Source organism: Mustelus asterias, chromosome 9, assembly GCF_964213995.1.
Source record: "Mustelus asterias chromosome 9, sMusAst1.hap1.1, whole genome shotgun sequence".
NCBI lineage: Eukaryota > Metazoa > Chordata > Chondrichthyes > Carcharhiniformes > Triakidae > Mustelus > Mustelus asterias.
Window position 1 is genome coordinate 111,329,171 of NC_135809.1, and position 23,372 is coordinate 111,352,542.

General features: G+C 49.1%; 1 protein-coding gene across 10 annotated transcripts in view; it reads left to right on the forward strand.

Moving 5' to 3' along the window:
* Nucleotides 1–23,372, forward strand: part of LOC144498931 (AMP deaminase 3-like) — a 59,908-nt gene that overhangs the window by 27,891 nt on the left and 8,645 nt on the right. For 5 of the 10 annotated variants that reach the window (XM_078220855.1, XM_078220854.1, XM_078220856.1 and 2 more), the window contains exons 7-12: nt 285–479; nt 3,321–3,452; nt 5,064–5,227; nt 7,924–8,050; nt 10,010–10,173; nt 16,138–16,258. In XM_078220855.1, coding sequence (XP_078076981.1) covers nt 285–479; nt 3,321–3,452; nt 5,064–5,227; nt 7,924–8,050; nt 10,010–10,173; nt 16,138–16,258 — 903 coding nt within the window. The remainder of the gene's footprint in view (nt 1–284; nt 480–3,320; nt 3,453–5,063; nt 5,228–7,923; nt 8,051–10,009; nt 10,174–16,137; nt 16,259–23,372) is intronic. The other 5 variants (XM_078220860.1, XM_078220858.1, XM_078220859.1 and 2 more) reach the window with 1 other exon arrangement.

A 23,372-nucleotide genomic window follows, 5' to 3' on the forward strand; every position in this document is an offset into this window, starting at 1 on the left:
CCCCTCTCTAGAGGGGGAAATGGGGACTGTGCCCCCTCTCTAGAGGGGGAAATGGGGACTGTGCCCCCCTCTCTAGAGGAGGCAATGGGGACTGTGCCCCCTCTCTAGAGGGGGAAATGGGGTCTGTGCCCCCCTCTCTAGAGGGGGAACTGGGGACTGTGGCCCCTCTCCATGTTCGTTGTTACACAATGCGTTTGCATCTACTGCTGTCTGTCACCATTTCCCTGTTTAATGTATGAACTGTTGCTGTTCTCCGGATTGTAACCCCGACATTCTCACCCCAGGTGGACACTCACATCCACGCTGCTGCCTGCATGAGTCAGAAACATTTGCTGAGGTTTATTCAGCAGACTAACAAGACCGAGGCTGATCGAATCGTGTTGGAGAAGAAAGGACGCAAACTGACACTGAGAGAGTTGTTTGCAAGTCTCAACATGGACCCCTACGATCTCACTGTCGATTCACTGGATGTCCACGCAGTAAGACCTGATTTTCCACTTTTGTCATTGTATTTATAACATTAATAATTTGCCTTTCGTGCGTTTTATCTAAATGGTTGGCACGGCTGGTATTTATTACCCATTTGTAATTAGCTCTGAGTGGTGTGCCACTGCGTTTAACCACTGCAGTCTATGTGGTGTGGGCACACCCACAGCACTGTGAGGAAGGGAGACCCAGGATTCTCACCCAGCGACAGTGAAGAAACAGCCAAAAGAGTTCCAGGAAGGTCTGTGGTTTTACAGGAATTTTCAGGTAACAATGTTGGATGGGTGGAATTCTCCCATGCCCCCGCCAGTAGGTTCAGGGTGTGTGGGGGGTGGGGGTGGGGGGGGGGGGGGGGGGAAGAGAGGGGTGGAAGGGGTATGTTCATCGGGAAGCCCAGAAATGGGTTTCACGCCACTGTGAATTTCCTGCGGGATCCTCCGTTGGTGCCTGCCATGGAGATTGGGAAACCCGCTGGGTTCATGATCCGTCAACAGGTGGATCTTCCAGGTTCGGTTGTCCCAGAGGAGGTCCATCTCCTTGTCTCAGAACGTTTCTCAAGAGGTCCGTCCTCTTTCCTCAATAGTCGGTCAGTGATGTTGGACTTTTCAAGATGGCGCCGGGATGCGACGGTGGACAATGAGCCATCAGGCCTGCCCCACCGGCGAATACGGCGCAAAGCACCCAGTTGCGTAATTGTTGAGGTCAGGGCTGGAAAATTTGCCAAGTTTTCCCACTGCCCTCCACAGAGGGAAACACTCCATGTTCCCACCCCGCCATGGGATGTAGTTCCAGGGTAGGAGAATTCCGCCCCATGCTCCTGCGGCACTTGTCCTTCTCGGTTGTAGAGGCCTTGCATTTTGAAGATTCTGTAGTAGTTTTGAAGTGTTGATGCAGTGAAGTGTTTTGCTGCACACTGTGCTGATGTGGAGGGAGTGAATAGATGCTGATCACACGGCTGCTTTGTCTCGGATGGTGCTGAAATTCTTTCACAACATAAATAGTAAAAGGACTACAGTAACAGGGGTGGCACAGTGGTTAGCACTGCTGCCTCACAGCACCAGGAACCGGGTTAAATTCCAGCCTTGGGTGACTGTGAAGTTTGCACATGCTCCCCGTGTCTGCGTGGGTTTCCTCCGGGTGCTCCGGTTTCCTCCCACACTCCAAAGATGTGCGGGTGAGGTGCATTGGCCATGATAAATTGACCCTAGTGTCCTGGGATGTGTAGGTCAAAGGGATTAGCGGGGTAAATGTGTGGGGTTGTGGGGATAGGGCCTGGGGTGGGATTGTTGTCAGTGCAGACTCGATGGGCCAAATGGCCTCTGTCTGTACTGTAGGGATTCTATGATTTCTATGAGGACTAGGCCATCGAGCCTGCCCCACCATTCAACAGGATCATGGATATACTTTAACTCCATGTACCCTCCCTATTCTCTTAGTCCTTGATTCCCTTAGTATCCAAAAAAAGTGTAGTGTTGTGACCTCACCCATCCAGGCAAGTGGGGAGCCTTCCATTGCACTCCTGACTTGTGCCTTGTAGACATTGGACAGGCTTTGGGGAATCAGGAGGTGAGTTACTTGATGCAGAATTCCCAGCTTCTGAACTGCTCTGGTATCCACAGTACTTACCTGGCTGGTCCAGTTCAGTTTCTGGTCAGTGGTAACCCTCCCTCTCCCTAGGATTTGAATAGTGAGGGATTAAATGATGGTGAGACTTTCTGAATGTTGGTGGGAAGTAGTTAGTCTCTGTGGTTTTCACATGGTATAACGCCCCAAGCTCTTCACAAGAGTGTAATCCAACAAAACATTCACTTTGAGCCACGTAAAGAGATATTAGGGCAAGTGACCAAAATGTTGGTCAAAGAGGTAGATTTTAAGGAACATGGAAGGCAAAAGGAAATGGAGAAGGTGTGGCCAGCCAGCACTGTAGCAACCCACAAGTAAAATGGGAGAGGCTGAAAGAAGAAGGGAGAAGAGATAAGATTAATGCTTGATGTAAAATGGATCCCGATTACAAAGATTGGTAAAGGGCAGAACTAAGATGTCACTCACTCTGGCTTGGATTAAAAGTAAGGCCTGAAGGTAAGAGGGACGTAGGGATACTAATAATGGTCTTAAAAGCAAAGATTTACTAGGATGGTACCAGGGATGAGGAACTTCAGTGATATGGAAAGACTGGAGAGGTTGTGTTGTTCTTAGAATGGACAAGGTTAAAAGGAGATCAAGGAGAGGTGTTCAAAGTTATGCACGGTTCTGATAGAGTAAGTAAAGAGAAGCTGTTTTCAGTGGCCAGAGGGCGGTAACCAGAGGACACCGATTTAAGAGAATCTGCAAAAGTACCAGAGGGGAGTTGAAGAGATATTGGCCGGGATTCTCTGGCTGTTCACACCAGTGGGACTTCCTGGTGAGTGGGAAATCCCGTTGACAGCGATGGGAACCAGAAAATCCCACCGCCAGTGAACGGCACGCCAACTCCTGCCGCGAGAAACACGCCGCAGGAAGGCCAGAGAATCCCAACCCCGCTGTTTACACAGTGACGTGTTGTGATGGGGAAGGCGCTACCTGAATGGACGATGGGAGCAGATCCCGTTGTAATTCCCAAAGGGAGATTGAATAAAAGCTTGAACAGTTGAAATTTGCAGGGCTGTGGTGGAAGAGCTGGGCGAGTGCGACTGATTAAATAGGTCTTTCAGGGAGCTAGCACAGGTACGATCAACTGAATGGCCTCCTCCTCTACTTCCAAGCAATTTGGAGATGACTTTTGCATTCTCAAAATATTGATCTTTGAAAATGTGTGTCTAAGAAAGTTAATTTGTGAAAATGGATTTCTCTGTCAGGGTCGCCAGACCTTTCATCGATTTGATAAATTCAACGCCAAATACAATCCAGTCGGTGCCAGTGAACTGAGGGATCTTTACCTGAAGACAGACAACTACATGCAAGGGGAGTACTTTGCTCGAATCATCAAGGTATGATCATTCATGATGATTCCATTCGTCGGAGAGACTAAAATCCGAGGGCACAGCCTCAGAATAAAGGGACAACCCTTTAGAACCGAGATGAGGAGGAATTTCTTCAGCCAGAGGGTGATGAATCTGTGGAATTCATTGCCACAGAAGGATGTGGAGGCCAAGTCATCGAGTCTATTTAAGACAGAGATAGATAGGTTCTTGATTGGTAAAGGGATCAAAGTTATGGGGAAAAGGCGGGAGAATAGCGTTGAGAAACTTATCAGCCATGGTTGAATGGCGGAGCAGACGCAATGGGCCGAATGGCCTAATTCTGCTCCAAATATTATGGTCTTATGGTCTTATTTTATGAAATGTCTGAGTAAATGCTTTGTAATTGAAATAGGCGAACTTTAAACTAAAAGTTACAGAGCAGGTGCACGCTGGAAGATAAGGAAGAGGTGTGCATTCGTACATCATCATTCACAGTCTCAACGTCTCAAAGTACCTGACAGATAATGGAATACTTTCCAAGTGAAGGCACTCATGTAGGAAACGTGGCAGCCAGTTTGTGCACAGTCCCTTCACACCGACACTACAGTTGAGAAAGCCCACCAACACCTCTACTTTCTCAGAAGACGAAGGAAATTTGGCATGTCTACTACGACTCTCACCAACTTTTACAGATGCACCTTAGAAAGCATTCTTTCTGGTTGTATCACAGCTTGGTATGGCTCCTGCTCTGCCCAAGACCACAAGAAACTACACAGGGTCATGAATGATGCCCAGTCCATCACGCAAACCAGCCTCCCATCCATTGACTCTGTCTACACTTCCCGCTGCCTCAGAAAAGCAGCCAGCATAATCTAGGAGCCCACGCACCCTGGACATTCTCTCTTCCACCTTCTTCTGTTGGGAAAAAGATACAAAAGTCTGAGGTCACATATCAACCTTCTCAAGAACAGCTTCTTCCCTGCTGCTGTCAGACTTTTGAATGGACTTACCTTGCATTAAGTTGATCTTTCTCTACACCCTAGCTATGACTGTATCACTACATTCTGCACTCTCTCGTTTCCTTCTCTATGAACGGTATGCTTTGTCTGTATGGCGCACAAGAAACAATACTTTTCACTGTATGCTAATACATGTGACAATAATAAATCAAATCAAAATCAGATCAAAAGTATGCTCCCACACTCCCGCATTGTTATAAATAAGCAGACAATCCTTGAGCCTGCTCCACCTTTCAATAAAATCCAGGTAAACCAGGCTGACACTCCCAAGTGCACTGTCGGAGGTACCGTTTTTTGAATGAGGTGTTAATTTGAGGACCAGCTGCCTACTCAGGTGGATGTGAAAAAACTCACGGCACTACTTCACAGAGCAGGGGAGTTCTCCCTGGCGCCCTGTTCAATACGTACCCCTCCGCCAACGTCACTGAAGCAGATTCAAAGGCAATTATTTCGCTGCCGTTTGTGGGAGCTTGCGGTGCACAAATTGGCTGCTGCACTTCCAACAACAGAGTGCAGAAAGTGTAAAGTGCTTTGAGATCAGGAAGGGTGGCTATGAAAGTATGACCGTTGTGTTTTCAGTGGGTCCGGCCGAGTGTAATTGTTGTTTGTTGGTCCACAGGAAGTCTCCCATGACCTGGAGGAAAGCAAATACCAGTACACGGAGCCGCGACTCTCCATCTACGGTGGGTCGCCGAGTGAGTGGGCCAATCTGGCCAGGTGGTTCATTAAACAACAAGTCTACTCGCCAAATGTCCGCTGGGTTATTCAAGTTCCACGCATTTAGTAAGTCCGAGGTTTCCATCCGACTAAACTGAGATTTACAGCATGGAAACAGGCCCTTCGATCCAACTGGCTAACTCGCATAAAACAAAAGGACTCGGGATAAATGGGATATTTTCAGGTTGACAGACTATTACAAGTGGGTGCTGCAGAGATTCAGAGCTCAGCATCAGCTATTAGTGGTCTATATTTAAAGTCTTGGATGAAGAAACCCAATGTATTGTAGCCAAGTTTGCTGATGATCCAAAGGGAGGTAGGAAAACAAGTTGAGGAGGGTGCGGAAGGATATGCATAGGTTCAAATAGTGCGCAAAAATTTGACAGATGGGGTACAATGTGGGAACATGTTAGGCTGTTCACTTTGGTGGGGACATTAGAAAAGGAGAAAGCTATTTCATTGGAGGGAGATTGCAGAATACTGCTGTACACAGAGATCTGGGTGTTGGCCTTTATTGCAAGGGGGATGGAGTATAAAAGTCGGGAAGTCTTACCTCAAATGTATAGGGTTTTGGTGAGAACTCACCTAGAGTACTGCGGACAGTTTTGGTCTCCTTACTTAAGGAGGAATATACTTGCATTGGAGTCCGTTCCGAGGACATGAACTAGGTTGATTTCTGGGATGAAGGGTTGTCTTATCTCAAAAGGTTGAGCAGCGTAGGCCTATACTTATTGAAGTTAAGAAGGCAGAGAGGTGAGGAGGAATTCCTTCTCTAAGGGTCATTAATCTGTGGAATCCATTACCCCAGACAGCAGTGGAGTCTGGGTCATTGAATATATTCTAGGTTAGGTTAGAGTGATTTTTGATCGACAAGGAAGTCGAGGGCTGTGGGAAACAGGCAGGAAAGTGGAGTTAAGGTCACAGTCAGATCAGCCCTGATCTCATTGAATGGCGGGGAAAGCTCGAAGGCCAAATGGCCTACTCCTGCTCCCAACTGTCTTAACATTAGAACCTCAGCCACCTGTTTCAGGATCTCCATTTTAACTAACTGGTAACAGAAGGTTGAGGTTCAATTCTCAGTCTGATATCAGTAAGTTGCCAAGGTAACCGGGTGTGGCAGGAGGGGTTATTGCCGGAGGGGTGGGAGGCAGGAGGTGGGTGGCCATCTCCTGTTTATCATCCAGTGGCAGCCAACCCTTCATCTCTGGACTACCCCCACCAATCACCACCCTTCCACCACGCCACCATGGTTCCCGCCGCCACCCTCCCCTCTTCCAACAAAGCTTATTGGTAAATGTCAAGATATTTTAATGGATGTATTTATTGATCAACACTGTTACTATGCTAAAATAATCAACTTGGAGAAGTTTGTTGCCAAGTGAGTACAGCTTTAATGTATGTCTTAAACATTGCACTGCTGTTGCTTGGGTGATATGGAAAAAATATTGTACACAATAAGATCCCCAAACAGCAATGAGTTGAATATGTTTTTAGTGATGTTAATTTGGAATGTTGACCAGAACTGTTGGAGAACTTTTGCCAATCTTTCAATAGTGCCCATGGATCTTTAACACTCCCAGGAACAGAATTGGGAGGCTGTTAAGGAAGAGCGGGTGAGAGCAGATAGGCCGTGGTTTAAAATCTCTTCCCAAAGACAAATCTTCTCTCCGTGCTTCCTCAGAACTGACCCTCCGATAGCGCGACCCTCCGATAGTGCAGCCCTCCCTCAGTTCTGATCCTCCAACAACGTAGCGCTCTATCAGTACTGACCCTCCGACAATGCGACACTCCTTCAGTGTGACCCTCTGACAGTGCAGCACTCCCTCAGTGCTAATATCTGGCAGTGCAGCGCTCCCTCAGTACTGACCCTCTGACAGTGCAGCACTCCCTCAGTGCTGATATCTGGCAGTGCAGCGCTCCCTCAGTACTGACCCTCTGACAGTGCAGCACTCCCTCAGTGCTGATATCTGGCAGTGCAGCACTCCCTCAGTACTGACCCTCTGACAGTGCAGCACTCCCTCAGTGCTGATATCTGACAGTGCAGCACTCCCTCAGTGCTGACCCTCTGACAGTGCAGCACTCCCTCAGTACTGACCCTCTGACAGTGCAGCACTCCCTCAGTACTGAACCTCTGACAGTGCAGCACTCCCTCAGTGCTGACCCTCTGACAGTGCAGCACTCCCTCAGTGCTGACCCTCTGACAGTGCAGCACTCCCTCAGTGCTGACCCTCTGACAGTGCAGCACTCCCTCAGTGCTGACCCTCTGACAGTGCAGCACTCCCTCAGTGCTGATATCTGACAGTGCAGCACTCCCTCAGTGCTGACCCTCTGACAGTGCAGCGTTCCCTCAGTACTGACCCTCTGACAGTGAAGCACTCCCTCAGTACTGCCCCTCTGACAGTGCAGTGCTTCCTTAGTACCACTCCTTTGACAGGATAGGGTTCCCTCAGTGCTGTCCCTCTGACAGTGCAGCATTCCCTCACTACTGCCCCTGTGACAGTGCAGTACTGGACTGTGAGCCTGGATTATCTGTCCAAGTTGATGGAGTGAGATTTGAACGCATGATTTGATTCAGGCGAATGTGCTGCTCTTTAAGCTATATTCATGATTTTTCTCATAAACATGCTTGTTAAAATAACATGAACATGTCGGCTGTGGTGTGAAAACACGCAGCACTGTCACGTAAAACACATTATTGGTGAGACTGGAGTGAGTGAAATTCTTCAGTCTGGGCGACCAGTAACATTTTACTTCTCTTCCAGCGATATATTTCGGACAAAGAAAATCCTGCCAAGTTTTGGGAAAATGCTGGAGAATATTTTCCTGCCTCTCTTTGAAGCAACAATCAACCCCAAAGAAAACCGTGAACTTCACCTCTTCTTAAAATATGTGCGTAAACCATCTATCTGCTCTGCGCCTGCTACAGTGTTTTACACCCTCTGCCTCTCTGGCACTGAACTCCCTGCAAATGGGTGGATTTTTAATCCCACATTTAACTTCGAGAAACTGAATGAAGTTAATCGTAATGAGAAAATTGGAGAAACATTGAACGATTAATTGTCTGGGTTTCAAAATAAAAATTACTTTCAATTTTCAGGAGTATTTATGCAGAAAAAGAGCTTTTAAAAAATTCAGGAAAACACAGCAACAAATATCGTTAGGGCAAATCATAGAAACCGTACAGTACAGAAAGAGGCCATTCAGCCCATCGAGTCTGCACCGACCACAACCCCACCCAGGCCCTACCCCCAATCCCTACATATTTACCCGCTAATCCCTCTAACCTACACATCTCAGGACACTAAGGGCAATTTTTAGCATGGCCAATCAACCTAACCCGCACATCTTTGGAGTGTGGGAGGAAACCGGAGCACCCGGAGGAAACCCACGCAGACACGAGGAGAATGTGCAAATTCCACACAGACAGTGACCCAAGCCGGGAATCGAACCCAGGTCCCTGGAGCTGTGAAGCAGCAGTGCTAACCACTGTGCTACCGTGCCGGCAATGGTAGCACAGTGGTTAGCACTGCTGCCTCACAACGCCAGGGACCCGGGTTCAATTCCGGTCTTGGGGAAGTTTGCACGCTCTCCCCGTGTCTTGTGGGTTTCCTCCGGTTTCTTCCCACAGTTCAAAGTTGTGTAGGTTAGGCGGATTGGCCATGCTAACTTGCCCCTTAGTGTCTACGATGTATAGGTTAGGTGGATTGGCCATGCTGAATTGCCCCTTAGTGTCACAGATGTGTAGGTTAGGTGGATTGGCCATGCTGAATTGCCCCTTAGTGTCACAGATGTGTAGGTTAGGTGGATTGGCCATGGTAAATTGTCCCTTTGTGTCCCAAGATGTGCCGGTTAGGTGGATTGGCCATCGTAAATGAGTGCGTTACAGGGAGAGGGTGGAGGGATGGGGCTGGGTAAGATCCTCCTTTGGAGGGTCAGTGTAGACTTGATGGGTTGAATGGCCTCCTGTAGTGTAGGGATTCTCTGAAAATACTGCTGATGCTGGAAAGTCTCAGCTGATCTGGCAGCATCTGTGGAGAGTGAAACGGAACTAACATTTCAAGTCCAATACGACTCTTCTTTGGAACTGGCAAAAGTCTGCTGACTCGAGTCAGGGTACTCGCTGGGTAAATCTGGTGAAGACTTCATTCTAATTATTGCTTATTCTCAGTTGCCCCATCAAGGTAGTTGGTTTATACAATGGTGTGGTGTGTCTTACTGAGTCACACCAAAGGGGCTCTTAAGACTCAAACACACAGGGCTGCATTTTATGTGCCTCAACCCAGGGTGCTTTTGGTGGGGGAGGGGTGTGGAGGTGTGGAATGTAAAATTCACCACTTCCCACCCACCCCCCGAGCTGGCACGGTGGCACACTGGTCAGCACTGTTGCCTCACAGCGACCCAGGGTTTGATTCCTGGCTTGGGTCACTGTCTGTGCGGAGTTTGCACGTTCTCCCCGTGTCTGCGTGGGTTTCCTCCGGATGCTCCGGTTTCCTCCCACAGTCCGAAAGACGTGCTGGTTAGGGTGCATTGGCCGTGCTAAATTCTCCCTCAGTGTACCCGAACAGGCGCCGGAGTGTGTACATTGCGGTGTTAATGTCAGCCTACTTGTGACTAATAAATAACCTGCAACTTTAATGAGCCAGTTACATTTTTTTATGACAATCCAACAGCTTCATGGTCACTTTGACTGATTTTTATTTTCAAATTTTTCAAAAACTGAATTAAAAATTCTCGAATTCCTGGTGGGATTTGAACCGTGCTTCCTCACTGGGGGGTTATGTGTCAGGCTGTGCATTGTATTCATGGCTGCGAGTGCATGCCATCTGACTGCCCTGTGTTCTGTTGCAGGTGACGGGCTTTGACAGTGTGGATGATGAGTCCAAGCACAGTGCTCACATGTTCTCATTAAAGAGTCCAACCCCTGGGCAGTGGACAAGGGAGCAGAACCCGCCCTACAGCTATTACCTCTACTACATGTACGCCAACATCATGGTGCTCAACAACCTGAGGAAGTAAGTATTCCCAGCTCCGGATTCTGCCCTGAAACAGAGCCAGATGTTTCTGTAGCTACTTCCCCCATTCTAGTGAGAGTCGTGCGGGTAATAATGTGACCGGACTTTCAAAAGGCGTTTGTTAGAGTACCACATGATAGATTTGTTAGTTAAAATTAAACCCATGGGATTCATCACCATCTCATCGTTCATCCCGCGGTATTGAAGGAGAACATCTTCATCTGTCACCCACTCATTGGGCTGTGTGGGTGCATTGGTGCTGCTGAGTCCTATCTTAGCATGGAAGGTTCTAGTGCAGTAAGGACAGGACAGTGAGGCTGGTAGGTAGTGGGGGGGCACTGTTCTCATGGTTTTTACCTGCCTTGTGCTTGTTTTGGGCCGACACTACCCTTTGCTTCTCGTTTGCTGATGTGCCTTTGGCAATTGCACTCCTCAAGGCTGAACGATCCTGGGTAAGGATCTCCCATGATGCAGTCTCAGTCTTAAGGTCCTGAGGGAGGCTTTCAGGGTATCCTTGAAGCGTTTCTTCTGGTGGCCACGGGAGTGTGCTTTATTCTACAGCTCACTGTAGAAGATCCGCTCAGGGAATCGGTTGTCAGGCATTCTAATGTCCAGTCCATTGGAGCAGTTTTATCATAACATTGTGAAGATGTTGACCATGCCGGTTCTCCGAGGACCTCTGTGTCTGGGACTTTGTCTTGCCATTTGATTTTGAGGAGCTTGCGGAGGCAGCAAAGGAGGAAGCCATTGATGTCCTTTGTGTGTCGCTGGTAGACTGTCCAGGTCTCATTCGCATAGAGAAGAATGGAGAGGACCACTGCTCGGTGGACCTTGAGCTTGTTTTCAGGCGCACCCCTCCACATTCCCATACTGAATAGCAAAGTTTTCTGAAGGACACACTGGCCTTGGCAATTCTGGCATTGATCTCAGCAACAGTACAAATACAGCGTGGGAGAGAGAGCTGCCCAGGTGGGTGAACTTGTCCACAGCGGCCAGCTTCTGGTCATTGACTCTCACTATTGGCTCGTTAGAGCTTTCCTGAAGCAGGTTGGAACATGACTTCTGTCTTCTTTGTGCTGATGGTGTTATCACAGGATGTGGAGAACATGTCCATAACGTGCTGCATGGCTAATTCACTTCCAGGCTATAGTGCACAGTCATCAGCAAATAGAAAGTCATGCAGTCCATCAATGAGGACCTTGGTCTTGGCTTGGTGGCATCACAGGTTGAGGAGCTTACCATCGGTAGTTGATGTCTATGCCTGGGTCTTCATCCTGGAAGGCGTCAGTGAGCGTGGCTGAGAACACGATGCTGAAGAGGCCCGGCGCCAGTATGCAGCCCTGTTTCACTCCGTTGCTGACAGGGAAGAGGGCCGGAGTCTCATTGTCATCAAGGACGCAGGCCTGCATGCCACTGTGGAACTGGTGAACCATCTGAATGAATTTGTCTAGGCGCCAAAATTTGCTCCGAATCTTCCAGAGCCCTTCACGACTGACAGCGCGAAGGCTTTGGTTAGGTCGACGAAGGTGTTAGAAAGGTCAGTATTTTGTTCTTGGCACTTCTCCTGCAGTTGCCATGGGTGACATTCTCCGACCTTGCCCCTACCTGGGATTATTCAACCCTGCTGCTGTGAATGGAGATTTGGCTGAGTGCCAAATTCTCCGTTCTCACTGGCAGTGGTAGCGGGGTGTGCATGCCGGAGAATTCTCCTACCTTTTCCGAAACCGCACTGCCTCCCCAGGGGTAGACCCTGCTCAAGATGCAAAATGAGCCGGTTTAGAAAGATCCTGTCACAGGACTTTGCGTTTGTTGATGTGAACAATGAAGGTGTCTTTAAAATCTTGTGGAATGACCCCTTGCTCCCACGTGGACTGGAAGAGCTGCCTGAGCTCTCTGAGCAGCTACGATCCAACGGATTTATAGATGGAATTCGATCGATTATAGATTTGTTAGTTAAATTAAAGCCCATGGGGTTAAAGGGACAGCGATAGTGTGGCTACAAAATTGGCTGAGAGACAACCAGCCAGGAATAGTGGTGAGTGCGTGTTTCCAGACTGGAGGCACAATGGGTTGGTATTGGGACCACCACTCTTCTTGATATATATTAATGACCTGGACTTGAGTATAAAGGGCATAACTTTAAAGTTTTCAGATGACATGTTTGAGTCACGTTGAGATCAAAAAGGAGGCGGTATCGGGGTTCTTGAGAAACATTAAGGTGGACAGGTCCCCAGGGCCTGATGGGATATACCCCAGAATACTGAGAGAGGCAGGGGAGGAAATTGCTGGGGCCTTGAGAGAAATCTTTGTATCCTCACTGGCTACAGGGGATGTCCACAGTAAGAAGTTTAACAACACCAGGTTAAAGTCCAACAGGTTTATTTGGTAGCAAAAGCCATACAATCTTTCGGAGCTGCAAGCCCCTTCTTCAGGTGAGTGGGATCTCTTTGTAGCCACACTATCCGGGTCCATAGGACTCTTAAATCGGCCTCGCAGGTGGAGGATGCGGTCAAGAAGGCGTACGGCGTACTAGCCTTCATTAATCGAGGGATTGAGTTTAGGAGTCGGGAGATAATGCTGCAGCTTTATAGGACCCTGGTTAGACCCCACTTGGAGTACTGCGCGCAGTTCTGGTCACCTCATTACAGGAAAGATGTTGAAGCCATTGAAAGGGTGCAGAGGAGATTTACAAGGATGTTGCCTGGATTGGGGAGCATGCCTTATGAGGATAGGTTGAGGGAGCTTGGTCTCTTCTCCCTGGAGAGACGAAGGATGAGAGGTGACCTGATAGAGGTTTACAAGATGTTGAGAGGTCTGGATAGGGTAGACTCTCAGAGGCTATTTCCAAGGGCTGAAATGGTTGCTACGAGAGGACACAGGTTTAAGGTGCTGGGGGGTAGATACAGAGGAGATGTCGGGTAAGTTTTTCACTCAGAGGGTGGTGGGTGAGTGGAATCGGCTGACGTCGGTGGTGGTGGAGGCAAACTCGTTGGGGTCTTTTAAGAGACTTCTGGATGAGTACATGGGATTTAATGGGATTGAGGGCTATAGATAGGCCTAGAGGTGGGGATGTGATCGGCGCAACTTGTGGGCCGAAGGGCCTGTTTGTGCTGTGGCTTTCTATGTTCTATCGCTGTCCCTTTAACCCCATGGGCTTTAATTTAACTAACAAATCTATCATTGATCGAATTCCATCTATAAATCCGTTGGATCGTAGCTGCTCAGAGAGCTCACTCACCTGAAGAAGCGGCTTGCAGCTCCGAAAGCTTGTGTGGCTTTTGCTACCAAATATACCTGTTGGACTTTAACCTGGTGTTGTGAGACTTCTTATTGTGCTTACCCCAGTCCAACGCGGCACCTCCACATCATCGGTCAAAGAAGACAAAAGGTAGCAGTGGAAGAGTGCCTTCCTGAATGGAGGGTTGTGACAAGTGGCATTCCTCAGGGATCAATGCTGGGACCTTTGCTGTTTGTAATATATATAAATGATTTGGAGGAAAATGTAACTGGTTTGATTAGTAAGTTTGCGGACGACACAAAGGTTGGTGGATTGGCGGATAGTGATGAGGACCATCAGAGAATACAGCAGGATATAGATCAGTTGGAGACTTGGACGGAGAGATGGCAGATGGAGTTTAATCCAGACAAATGCGAGGTAATGCATTTTGGAAGGTCTAATACAGATAGGAAATATACAGTAAATGGCAGAACCCTTAAGAGTATTGATAGGCAAAGGGATCTGGGTGTACAGGTACACAGGTCACTGAAAGTGGCAATGCAGGTGGAGAAGGTAGTCAAGAAGGCATACAGCATGCTTGCCTTCATCGGCTGGGGCATTGAGTTTAAAAATTGGCAAATCATGTTGCAGCTTTATAGAACCTTAGTGAGGCCACACTTGGAATATAGTGTTCAATTCTGGCCGCCACACTACCAGAAGGATGTGGAGACTTTGGAGAGGGTACAGAAAAGATTTACCAGGATGTTGCCTGGTTTGGAGGGCATTAGCTATGAGGAGAGGTTGGAGAAATTTGGTTTGTTCTCACTGGAACAACGGAGGTTGAGGGGAGACCTGATAGAAGTCTACAAGATTATGAGAGGCATGGACAGAGTGGATAGTCAGAAGCTTTTTCCCAGGGTGGAAGAGTCAATTACTAGGGGGCACAGGTTTAAGGTGCGAGGGGCAAGATTTAAAGGAGATGTACGAGGCAGATTTTAGCACAGAGGGTGGTGGGTACCTGGAACCCGTTACTGGGGGAGGTAGTGGAAGCAGATACGGTAGTGACTTTTAAGGGGTGTCTTGACAAATACATGAATAGGATGGGAATAGAAGGATATGGTCCCCGGAAGGGTAGGGGGTTTTAGTTAAGTCAGGCAGCATGGTCGGTGCAGGCTTGGAGGGCCGAAGGGCCTGTTCCTGTGCTGTAATTTTCTTTGTTCTTTGACAGAACTGGGAATCGTAGTAAACAATGAGGAAGATACTAACAGGAGGACTGGTGAAATGGTCAGATAAACGACATATACAATTTAATGCAAAGTGAAGTGATTCAATTTGGTCAGAAGAATCATAGAATCTTACAGTGCAGGAGGAGGCCATTTGGCCCATCAGGTCTCCACTGACAACAATCCCACCCAACCCCTATCCCCATAACCTCACATATTTACCCCACCAATCACTCTAACCTACGCATCCTGGGACATTAAGGGGCAATTGAGCATGGCCAATCCACCTAACCCGCACATCTTTGGACTGTGGGAGGAAACTGGAGCACCCGGAGGCAACCCACGCGGACACGGGGAGAACGTGCAGACTCTGCACAGACAGTGACCCAAGCCGGGAATTGAACCCAGGTCCCTGGAACTGTGAGGCAGCAATGCTAACCACTGTGCCACCCGTGCTGCCCAAATAAGGAGATGCAATATGAACTATATGGTACAAAGGGGATGCAGAAACAGAGGAACCTGGGGGTGTGCATAAAGGTGACAGGACAAGTTGGGAAGGCTGTTTAGAGGCAAAGATACAAAAGCAAGGAAGTTATTATGGACCCATCACAAAACATTGGTTAGACCCTCAAAGAAGCAATGTGTCTAATTCTGTGCGCTAGGTTCCAGGTGACTGGCAAACGAACCAGAGGCAAGATCTTTTTATGCAGTGAATTATTATGATCAAGTAAGTTCTCTGGAAGCAGATTCAATAATAACTTCCAAATTGGCATGGCGGCACAGTGGTTAGCACTGCTGCCTCATAGCGCCAGGGACCCGGGTTCAATTCCTTGCTTGGGGCACTGTCTGTGTGAAATTTGCACGTTCTCCCCGTGTCTGTGTGGGTTTCCTCCGGGTGCTCCGGTTTCCTCCCACAGTCCGAAAGGCGTGCTGATTAGGTGCATTGACCTGAACAGGTGCCGGAGTGTGGCGACTGGGGGATTTTCACAGTAACTTAATTGCAGTGTTAATGTAAGCCTACTTGTGACTAATAAATTAACTTTTAGCTTTAACAAATCGGGAATTAGATAAATATTTGAAAGGCAAACAAATTGGAGGGCTATGGGGAAAGAGCAGGAGGAGTGAGACAAACTGAATAGCTTTTTCAAAGAGCTGACACAGACATGATGGGCCGAATGATCTCACTCTGTGCTTCTTATTTTATGGTTGCACAGTTTGCCCTTTCTTTGACCCGGATCTGCTTTCCTCAACTCTACAGAGATCTTAGTTTAAATATCCCAACTCATTGATTCCAAAAACATTTTCACCACAGTTGATCTAACTGAGAAAGAGAATGGTTCCCTCAGGCTGAGCAGTGCCACTGAGATCATCCATTGGGGTTGGGTTCCAACTCCAGGGGGCAGGGGGAGGATTTCAGCTGGGATGCGGGTTAGGTGGAAAACCCCAATGACCCTAACATGAGGTCTTGCTGCTTTTATCTCCTGATAATCTGGTGCGTGACTGATAGTGTGATTTGTTTTTCAGGGAACGGGGTTTGAGCACGTTCCAGTTCCGACCTCACTGCGGGGAGGCCGGTTCGATCACTCACTTGGTTTCTGCCTTTCTAACAGCGGATAATATTTCGCACGGACTGAATCTTAAGAAGGTACGCTCGCACACAGCCACACGCAGAGTCAGGGACACACAGCCACACGCAGAGTCAGGCGCACACAGCCACACGCAGAGTCAGGCGCACAGAGCCACACGCAGAGTCAGGCACCCACAGCCACACGCAGAGTCAGGCACCCACAGCCACACGCAGAGTCAGGCACCCACAGCCACACGCAGAGTCAGGTACCCACAGCCACACGCAGAGTCAGGTACCCACGGCCACACGCAGAGTCAGGTACCCACGGCCACACGCAGAGTCAGGTACCCACGGCCACACGCAGAGTCAGGTACCCACGGCCACACGCAGAGTCAGGTACCCACGGCCACACGCAGAGTCAGGTACCCACGGCCACACGCAGAGTCAGGTACCCACGGCCACACGCAGAGTCAGGCGCACACGGCCACACGCAGAGTCAGGGACACACAGCCACACGCAGAGTCAGGCGCACACAGCCACACGCAGAGTCAGGCGCACACAGCCACACGCAGAGTCAGGCGCACACAGCCACACGCAGAGTCAGGCGCACACAGCCACACGCAGAGTCAGGCGCACACAGCCACACGCAGAGTCAGGCGCACACAGCCACACGCAGAGTCAGGGACACACAGTCACACGCAGAGTCAGGGACACACAGTCACACGCAGAGTCAGGCACACACAGTCACACGCAGAGTCAGGCACACACAGCCACACGCAGAGTCAGGCACCCACAGTCACGCACAGAGTCAGGCGCACGCAGCCACACGCAGAGTCAGGAGAGTGCTGTGAAAATCAGTCCCTCTCATTAACATCACAACATCTCACTTCAAACTAACCAGTGCCAGCTGTGACTCAATGGGTAGTACGTCACCTTTCAGTCAGACGATTGTGGGTTCGACACATGATTCAGGCTGACACTCCCAGTGCTGCACACTTAGTTAGCCAGGCTGAGACAAAGCTGCACTGTCAGAGATATTGTGCGGGAATTTACGGCCACGCTTGGGCAAGACCAGAAATTCCTGCCCGAGGTCCGATTTCTGTTGTTGGACCCTCGCCCGCTCCGATTCCATGGCGAGTTGCGGCCGCTGTCTTCCAGGTGATACGTTATACCAAAGCTTTGTCTTCCTTCTCAGTGCCCCGGGATTGGTGACATGCATCTTTCTGAAGAAAAGCAGGGGAGAGTGTCCCGGACAATATTTATTGTTCATTCATGAAATGTGGGCATGGCTGGCCATTTTTAGCCCATCCTCAATTGCCCTCGAGGTGGTGGTGGTGAGCTGCCTTCTTGACCTGCTGTAGTCCATGTATTGTAGGAACACCCACAGTGCTGTTAGAGAGGGAGTTTCAGGATTTTGACCCAGCGGCAGTGAGGGAACGGCGATATCGTTCCAAGTCAGCATGGTGTGTGGCTCGGAGGGGAACCTGAGGTGGGGTGTTCCCATGTATCCGCTGCCCTTTTCACTGTTGAAGCGTACACAATACAAAGGTCTCATGCCCACCCACAACCTGCTTTGGCTCAATCCTGCTCACCATAGTGAGAGTTTTGTATTGAACCCGTTCAGTAAGTTGGATTCTTTCCCTAAAGCTGCTTTCTACCGTGTGGGATCTGACCGTAACTGGTGGCCAACAACATGGGAGACTCCAGCAGTTCAGAGACATCAACTAGGGCTCCACAATGAGAAACACTAAAATAGATTACCTGATTCATAGAATCCCTACAGTGCAGAAGGAGGCCATTCGGCCCATCAAGTTTGTACCAACCACAATCCCACCCAGGCTCTATCCCCATAACCCCACACATTTACCCAGCTAGTCCCCCTGACACTAAGGGGCAATTTAGCATGGCCAATCAACCTAACCTGCACATCTTTGGACTGTGGGAGGAAACTGGAGCACCCGGCGGAAACCCACGCAGACACGGGGAGAATGTGCAAACTCCACACAAATAGTCACCCAAGCCGGGAATTGAACCCGGGTCCCTGGCGCTGTGAGGCAGCAGTGCTAACCACTGTGCCACCGTGCCGTGCCAATTGTCTGTGGGTCCTTGTGTCTGACTATATTCCAAACACCAGTCCATTGGCTGTATAGCACTTTGGTTTTCCTGAGGTCATGAAAGATGCTACAGAAGTGCTTGCTTTCAAAGTGCTCCCATTATGCTTGCCATATGCGACCAGTTACACTTAATAATTCTGCCGGCAAGTTATTTTTTTTAAGTTCATTCGTGGGACACGGGCGTTACTGGCTGGCCAGCATTTATTGCCATCCCTAGTTGGCCTTGGAGGGCAGCTGAGAGTCAACCACATTGCTGTAGCTCTGGAGTCACGTGTAGGCCAGACCAGGTAAGGACAGCGGATTTCCTTCCCTAAAGGACATTAGCGAACCAGATGGGTTTTTCTGACAATCGACAATGGTTTCATGGTCATCAGTAAATACTTAATTCCAAATTTTTTTTATCGAATTCAAATTCCACCATCTGCTGTGGTGGGATTCGAATCCGGGTCCCCTGAACGTTAGCTGAGTTTCTGGATTAATAGTCTGGCGGTAATACCACTAGGCCATTGCCTCCCCCTTATTTGTATGTATTGCATGGTGTACAAAGAACAAAGAAAATTACAGCACAGGAACAGGCTCTTCGGCCCTCCAAGCCTGCACCGACCACGCTGCCCGACTGAACTAAAACCCCCTACCCTTCCGGGGACCATATCCCTCTATTCCCATCCTATTCATTTATTTGTCAAGGCACCCCTTAAAAGTCACTACCATACCTGCTTCCACTACCTCCCCCGGCAATGAGTTCCAGACACCCACTACTCTCTCTGTAAAAAATCTGCCTCATACATCTCCTTCAAACCTTGCCCCTCGTACCTTAAACTTGTGCCCCCTAGTAATTGACTCTTCCACCCTGGGAAAAAGCTTCTGACTATCCTCTCTGTCCATGCCTCTCATAATCTTGTAGACTTCTATCAGGTCACCCCTCAACCTCCGTTGTTCCAGTGAGAACAAACCAAGTTTCTCCAACCTCTCCTCATAGCTAATGCCCTCCATACCAGGCAACATCCTGGTAAATCTTTTCTGCACCCTCTCCAAAGCCTCCACCTCCTTCTGGTAGTGTGGCGACCAGAACTGAACAATCTATTCCAAGTGCGGCCTAACTAAGGTACTATAAAGCTGCAACATGACTTGCCAATTTTTAAACTCAATGCCCCGGCCAATGAAAGCAAGCATGCCGTATGCCTTCTTGACTACCTTCTCCACCTGCATTGCCACTTTCAGTGACCTGTGTACCTGTACACCCAGATCCCTCTGCCTATCGATACTCTTCACGGTTCTGCACTTAAGATTAGGTTTCGTGGTATATCTCAATGATTTTGAAATTCATGTAGTGGTCATGATTTTGGAGTTTGGAGATAATATGAAAATAGCCTGTGTGGTTGATAGTGATTGTGGACTGCAGGAAGATATCAATGGATAGGTCAAGTGGACAGAAAAGTGGCAAATGGAGTTTAATCCAGACAAGTGCGAGTTAATGCAAAATAAGGAGGCAGTGGCATAGAGGTATTTTCGCTGGATTAGTAATCCAGAGACCCTGGCTAAGATCTGGGGTAAACACAGTAAGGAGTCTCACAACACCAGGTTAAAGTCCAACAGGTTTATCTGGTAGCAAGAGCCACTAGCTTTCGGAGCGCTGCTCCTTCATCAGGTGACTCACCTGACAAAGGAGCAGCACTGCGAAAGCTAGTGGCGTTTGCTACCAGATAAACCTGTTGGACTTTAACCTGGTGTTGTGAGACTTCTTACTGTGTTTACCCCAGTCCAACGCCGGCATCTCCACATTAAGATCTGGGGACCAGGGTTCAAATCCTGCCACGGCAGATGATGATATTTGAATTCAATAAAAAAAAATCTGGAATTAAAAGTCTACTGATGATCATGAAACGATTGTCGGAAAAACCCACCTGGTTCACTAATGCCCTTTAGGGAAGTAAATCGTGCTTACCTGGTCTGGCCTACATGTGACTCCACAGCCACAACAATGTGGTTTGGGGTGGCACAGTGGTTAGCACTGCTGCCTCACAGCGCCAGGTTCAATTCCGGCCTCAGATCACTATCTGTGTGGAGTTTGCGCGTTCTCCCCATGTCTGTGTGGGTTTCCTCCGGGTACTCCGGTTTCCTCCCACAGTCCAAAAGTGTGCGGGTTAGGTTGATTGGCCATGATAAATTGACCCTAGTGTCAGGGGATTGGTGGGATAAATGTGTGGGGGAATAGGGCCTGGGTGGGATTGTATTTGGTGCAGACTCGATGGGCCAAATGGCCTCCTTCTGCACTGTAAGGATGGTTGACTTCAGTTGGAACCCTCCCGTTCACACCCATTGCCTTGGGCTTGAACACGACCTCACACGGCAGCTCAGGGAGGTTTGTGTGCTAACGTCAGGTAGGCTCCAGCAGCCAATCGGACAGCAGTTCCCAAAATGAGTCAGCAGTCGCAGGGCAGGAGGACGCTGGGAAACTGGAGTCGGCTTTCCGAGCATTAACCGACTCTCCTGAATCTGCTGCGTCCCCTTTTTCTCTCTCATGACCTTCATTTAACTCCGGTGTGTGGACAGGATGTGACAGACGGCCGACTGAATGCAGTGAAACGTCCAGAATAAACCAAGATCATTTAGCAGCATTCCAAATGGGCAAGAGTTCAAAACAACACTTAGTAACTCGATATTCATCTGCAAACCTCAACCGAGCTTTGCATTTGGGGATTGCGCACTTTAAACTGCAGCAAAGAGCAGCTGTTGATTTGAAAGGAATTTGCACTCTTTCACTATTCCGCACCACCCTTTGACATTACAAGAATCATGATCGGTCTTCAGAACGACAATCCTGAGCATTTTGTTAGAACTTGGAATTTATACGGTGGCACAGTGGTTAGCACTGCTGCCTCACAGTGCCAGGGACCCGGGTTCAATTCATGGCTCGGGGCACTGTCTGTGTGGAGCCTGCACGTCCTCCCCGTGTCTGCTCCGGTTTCTTCCCTCACTCCAAAAATGTGCGGGTTAGGTGGATTGGCCGTGCTAAATTGCCCCTTGGTGTCAGGGCGACTAGCTAGGGTAAATGCATGGGGTTATGGGGATAGGGCCTGGGTGGGGTTGTGGTCGGTGCAGACTCGATGGGCCGAATGGCCTCCTTCTGCACTGTATGATTCTATGATACAGTGGCACAGTGGTTAGCACTGCTGCCTCACAGTGCCAGGGACCCCTGTCTGTGTGGAGTCTGCACATTCTCCCCGTGTCTGCGTGGGTTTCCTCCGGGTGCTCCGGTTTCCTCCCTCACTCCAAAGATTAGGTAGATTGGCCATGCTAAATATGTGGGGTTACAGGGATAGGGCCTGGTTGGGATTGTTGTCGGTACAAACTTGACGGGCTGCCTTCTGTGCTATAACGATTCTAAATGGCACCTTTTGCAGCTGGAGTGTTGTTTCCAGTTCTGGGCACTGTACTTTCGGAAAGTTGTCAAGGCCTTGGTGAGGATGTAGAGGAGATTTACTGGAACAGGGATGAGGAATTCAGTTGTGGAGAGATGGGAGAATTGTTTTCCTTAGAGCAGAGAAGGTTAAGGGGAGAATTAATTGAGACATTCAAAATCACAATGAGCTTTGATAGACTACAAGACGTGCTACAAGAGCAGGTCAGAGGCTAGGAATACTGAGGCAAGTAACTCGCCTCCTGACTCCCCAAAGCTTATCCACCATCTACAAGGCACAAGTCAGGAGTGTGATGGAATTTCCCTACTTGCCTGGATGGGTGCAGCTCCAACAACACAAGAAACTTGATACCATCCAAAACAAAGCAGCCCTCTTGATTGGCACCACATCGACAAACATCCACTCCCTCCACCACCGACGCTCAGTAGCAGCAGTGTGTACTATCTACCAAGATGCACTGCAGCAATTCACCAAAGATCCTTAGCCAGCACCTTCCAAACCCATGACCACTTCCACCTAGAAGGACAAGGGCAGCAGATAAATTGGAACACCACCACCTGCAAGTTCCCCTCCAAGCCACTGACTTGGAAATATATCGACATTCTTTCACAGTCGCTGGGTCAAAATCCTGAAATTCCCTCCCTAACGGCATTTTGGGTCAACCCACAGAACATGGGCTGCAGCGATTCAAGGAGGCAGCTCACCACCACCTTCTCCAGGGCAACTAGGGCTGGGCAATAAATGCTGGCCAGCCAGCGACGCTCATGTCCCACGGATGAATAAAAAAAAGGCAAAACAGTTTGCTGTGACAGAAAGGTCAGAAAGCAGAGTTTTAGATCATTGGCGAAAGAACCAAAGGTGCAAACGCTTTTAAGTTGTGAGTTGTTTTGATCTGGAATGCACTGCCTGAAAGGATGGTGGAAGCAGATCCAACAATAATTTTCAAAAGGGATTTGAGTAGAATAGTTGAAAAGGAAGACATGACAGTGATGTGGGGGTGGTCCGGTGTGAGGGACAGTGCAACACTCCCTCATTACTGACCCTCTGACAGTGCAACACTCCCTCAGTACTGACCCTCTGACAGTGTAGCACTCCCTCAGTACTGACCCTCTGACAGTGCAGCGCTCCCTCAGTACTGACCCTCTGACAGTGCAGTGCTCCCTCAGTACTGACCCTCTGACAGTGCAACACTCCCTCAGTACTGACCCTCTGACAGTGCAACACTCCCTCAGTACTGACCCTCTGACAGTGCAACACTCCCTCAGTACTGACCCTCTGACAGTGTAGCACTCCCTCAGTACTGACCCTCTGACAGTGCAACACTCCCTCAGTACTGACCCTCTGACAGTGTAGCACTCCCTCAGTACTGACCCTCTGACAGTGTAGCACTCCCTCAGTACTGACCCTCTGACAGTGCAACACTCCCTCAGTACTGACCCTCTGACAGTGCAGCACTCCCTCAGTTCTGATCCTCTGACAGTGCAGCGCTCCCTCAGCACTGACCCTCTGACAGTGCAGCGCTCCCTCAGCACTGACCCTCTGACAGTGCAGCGCTCCCTCAGCACTGACCCTCTGACAGTGCAGCGCTCCCTCAGCACTGACCCTCTGACAGTGCAGCGCTCCCTCAGTACTGACCCTCTGACAGCGCAGCGCTCC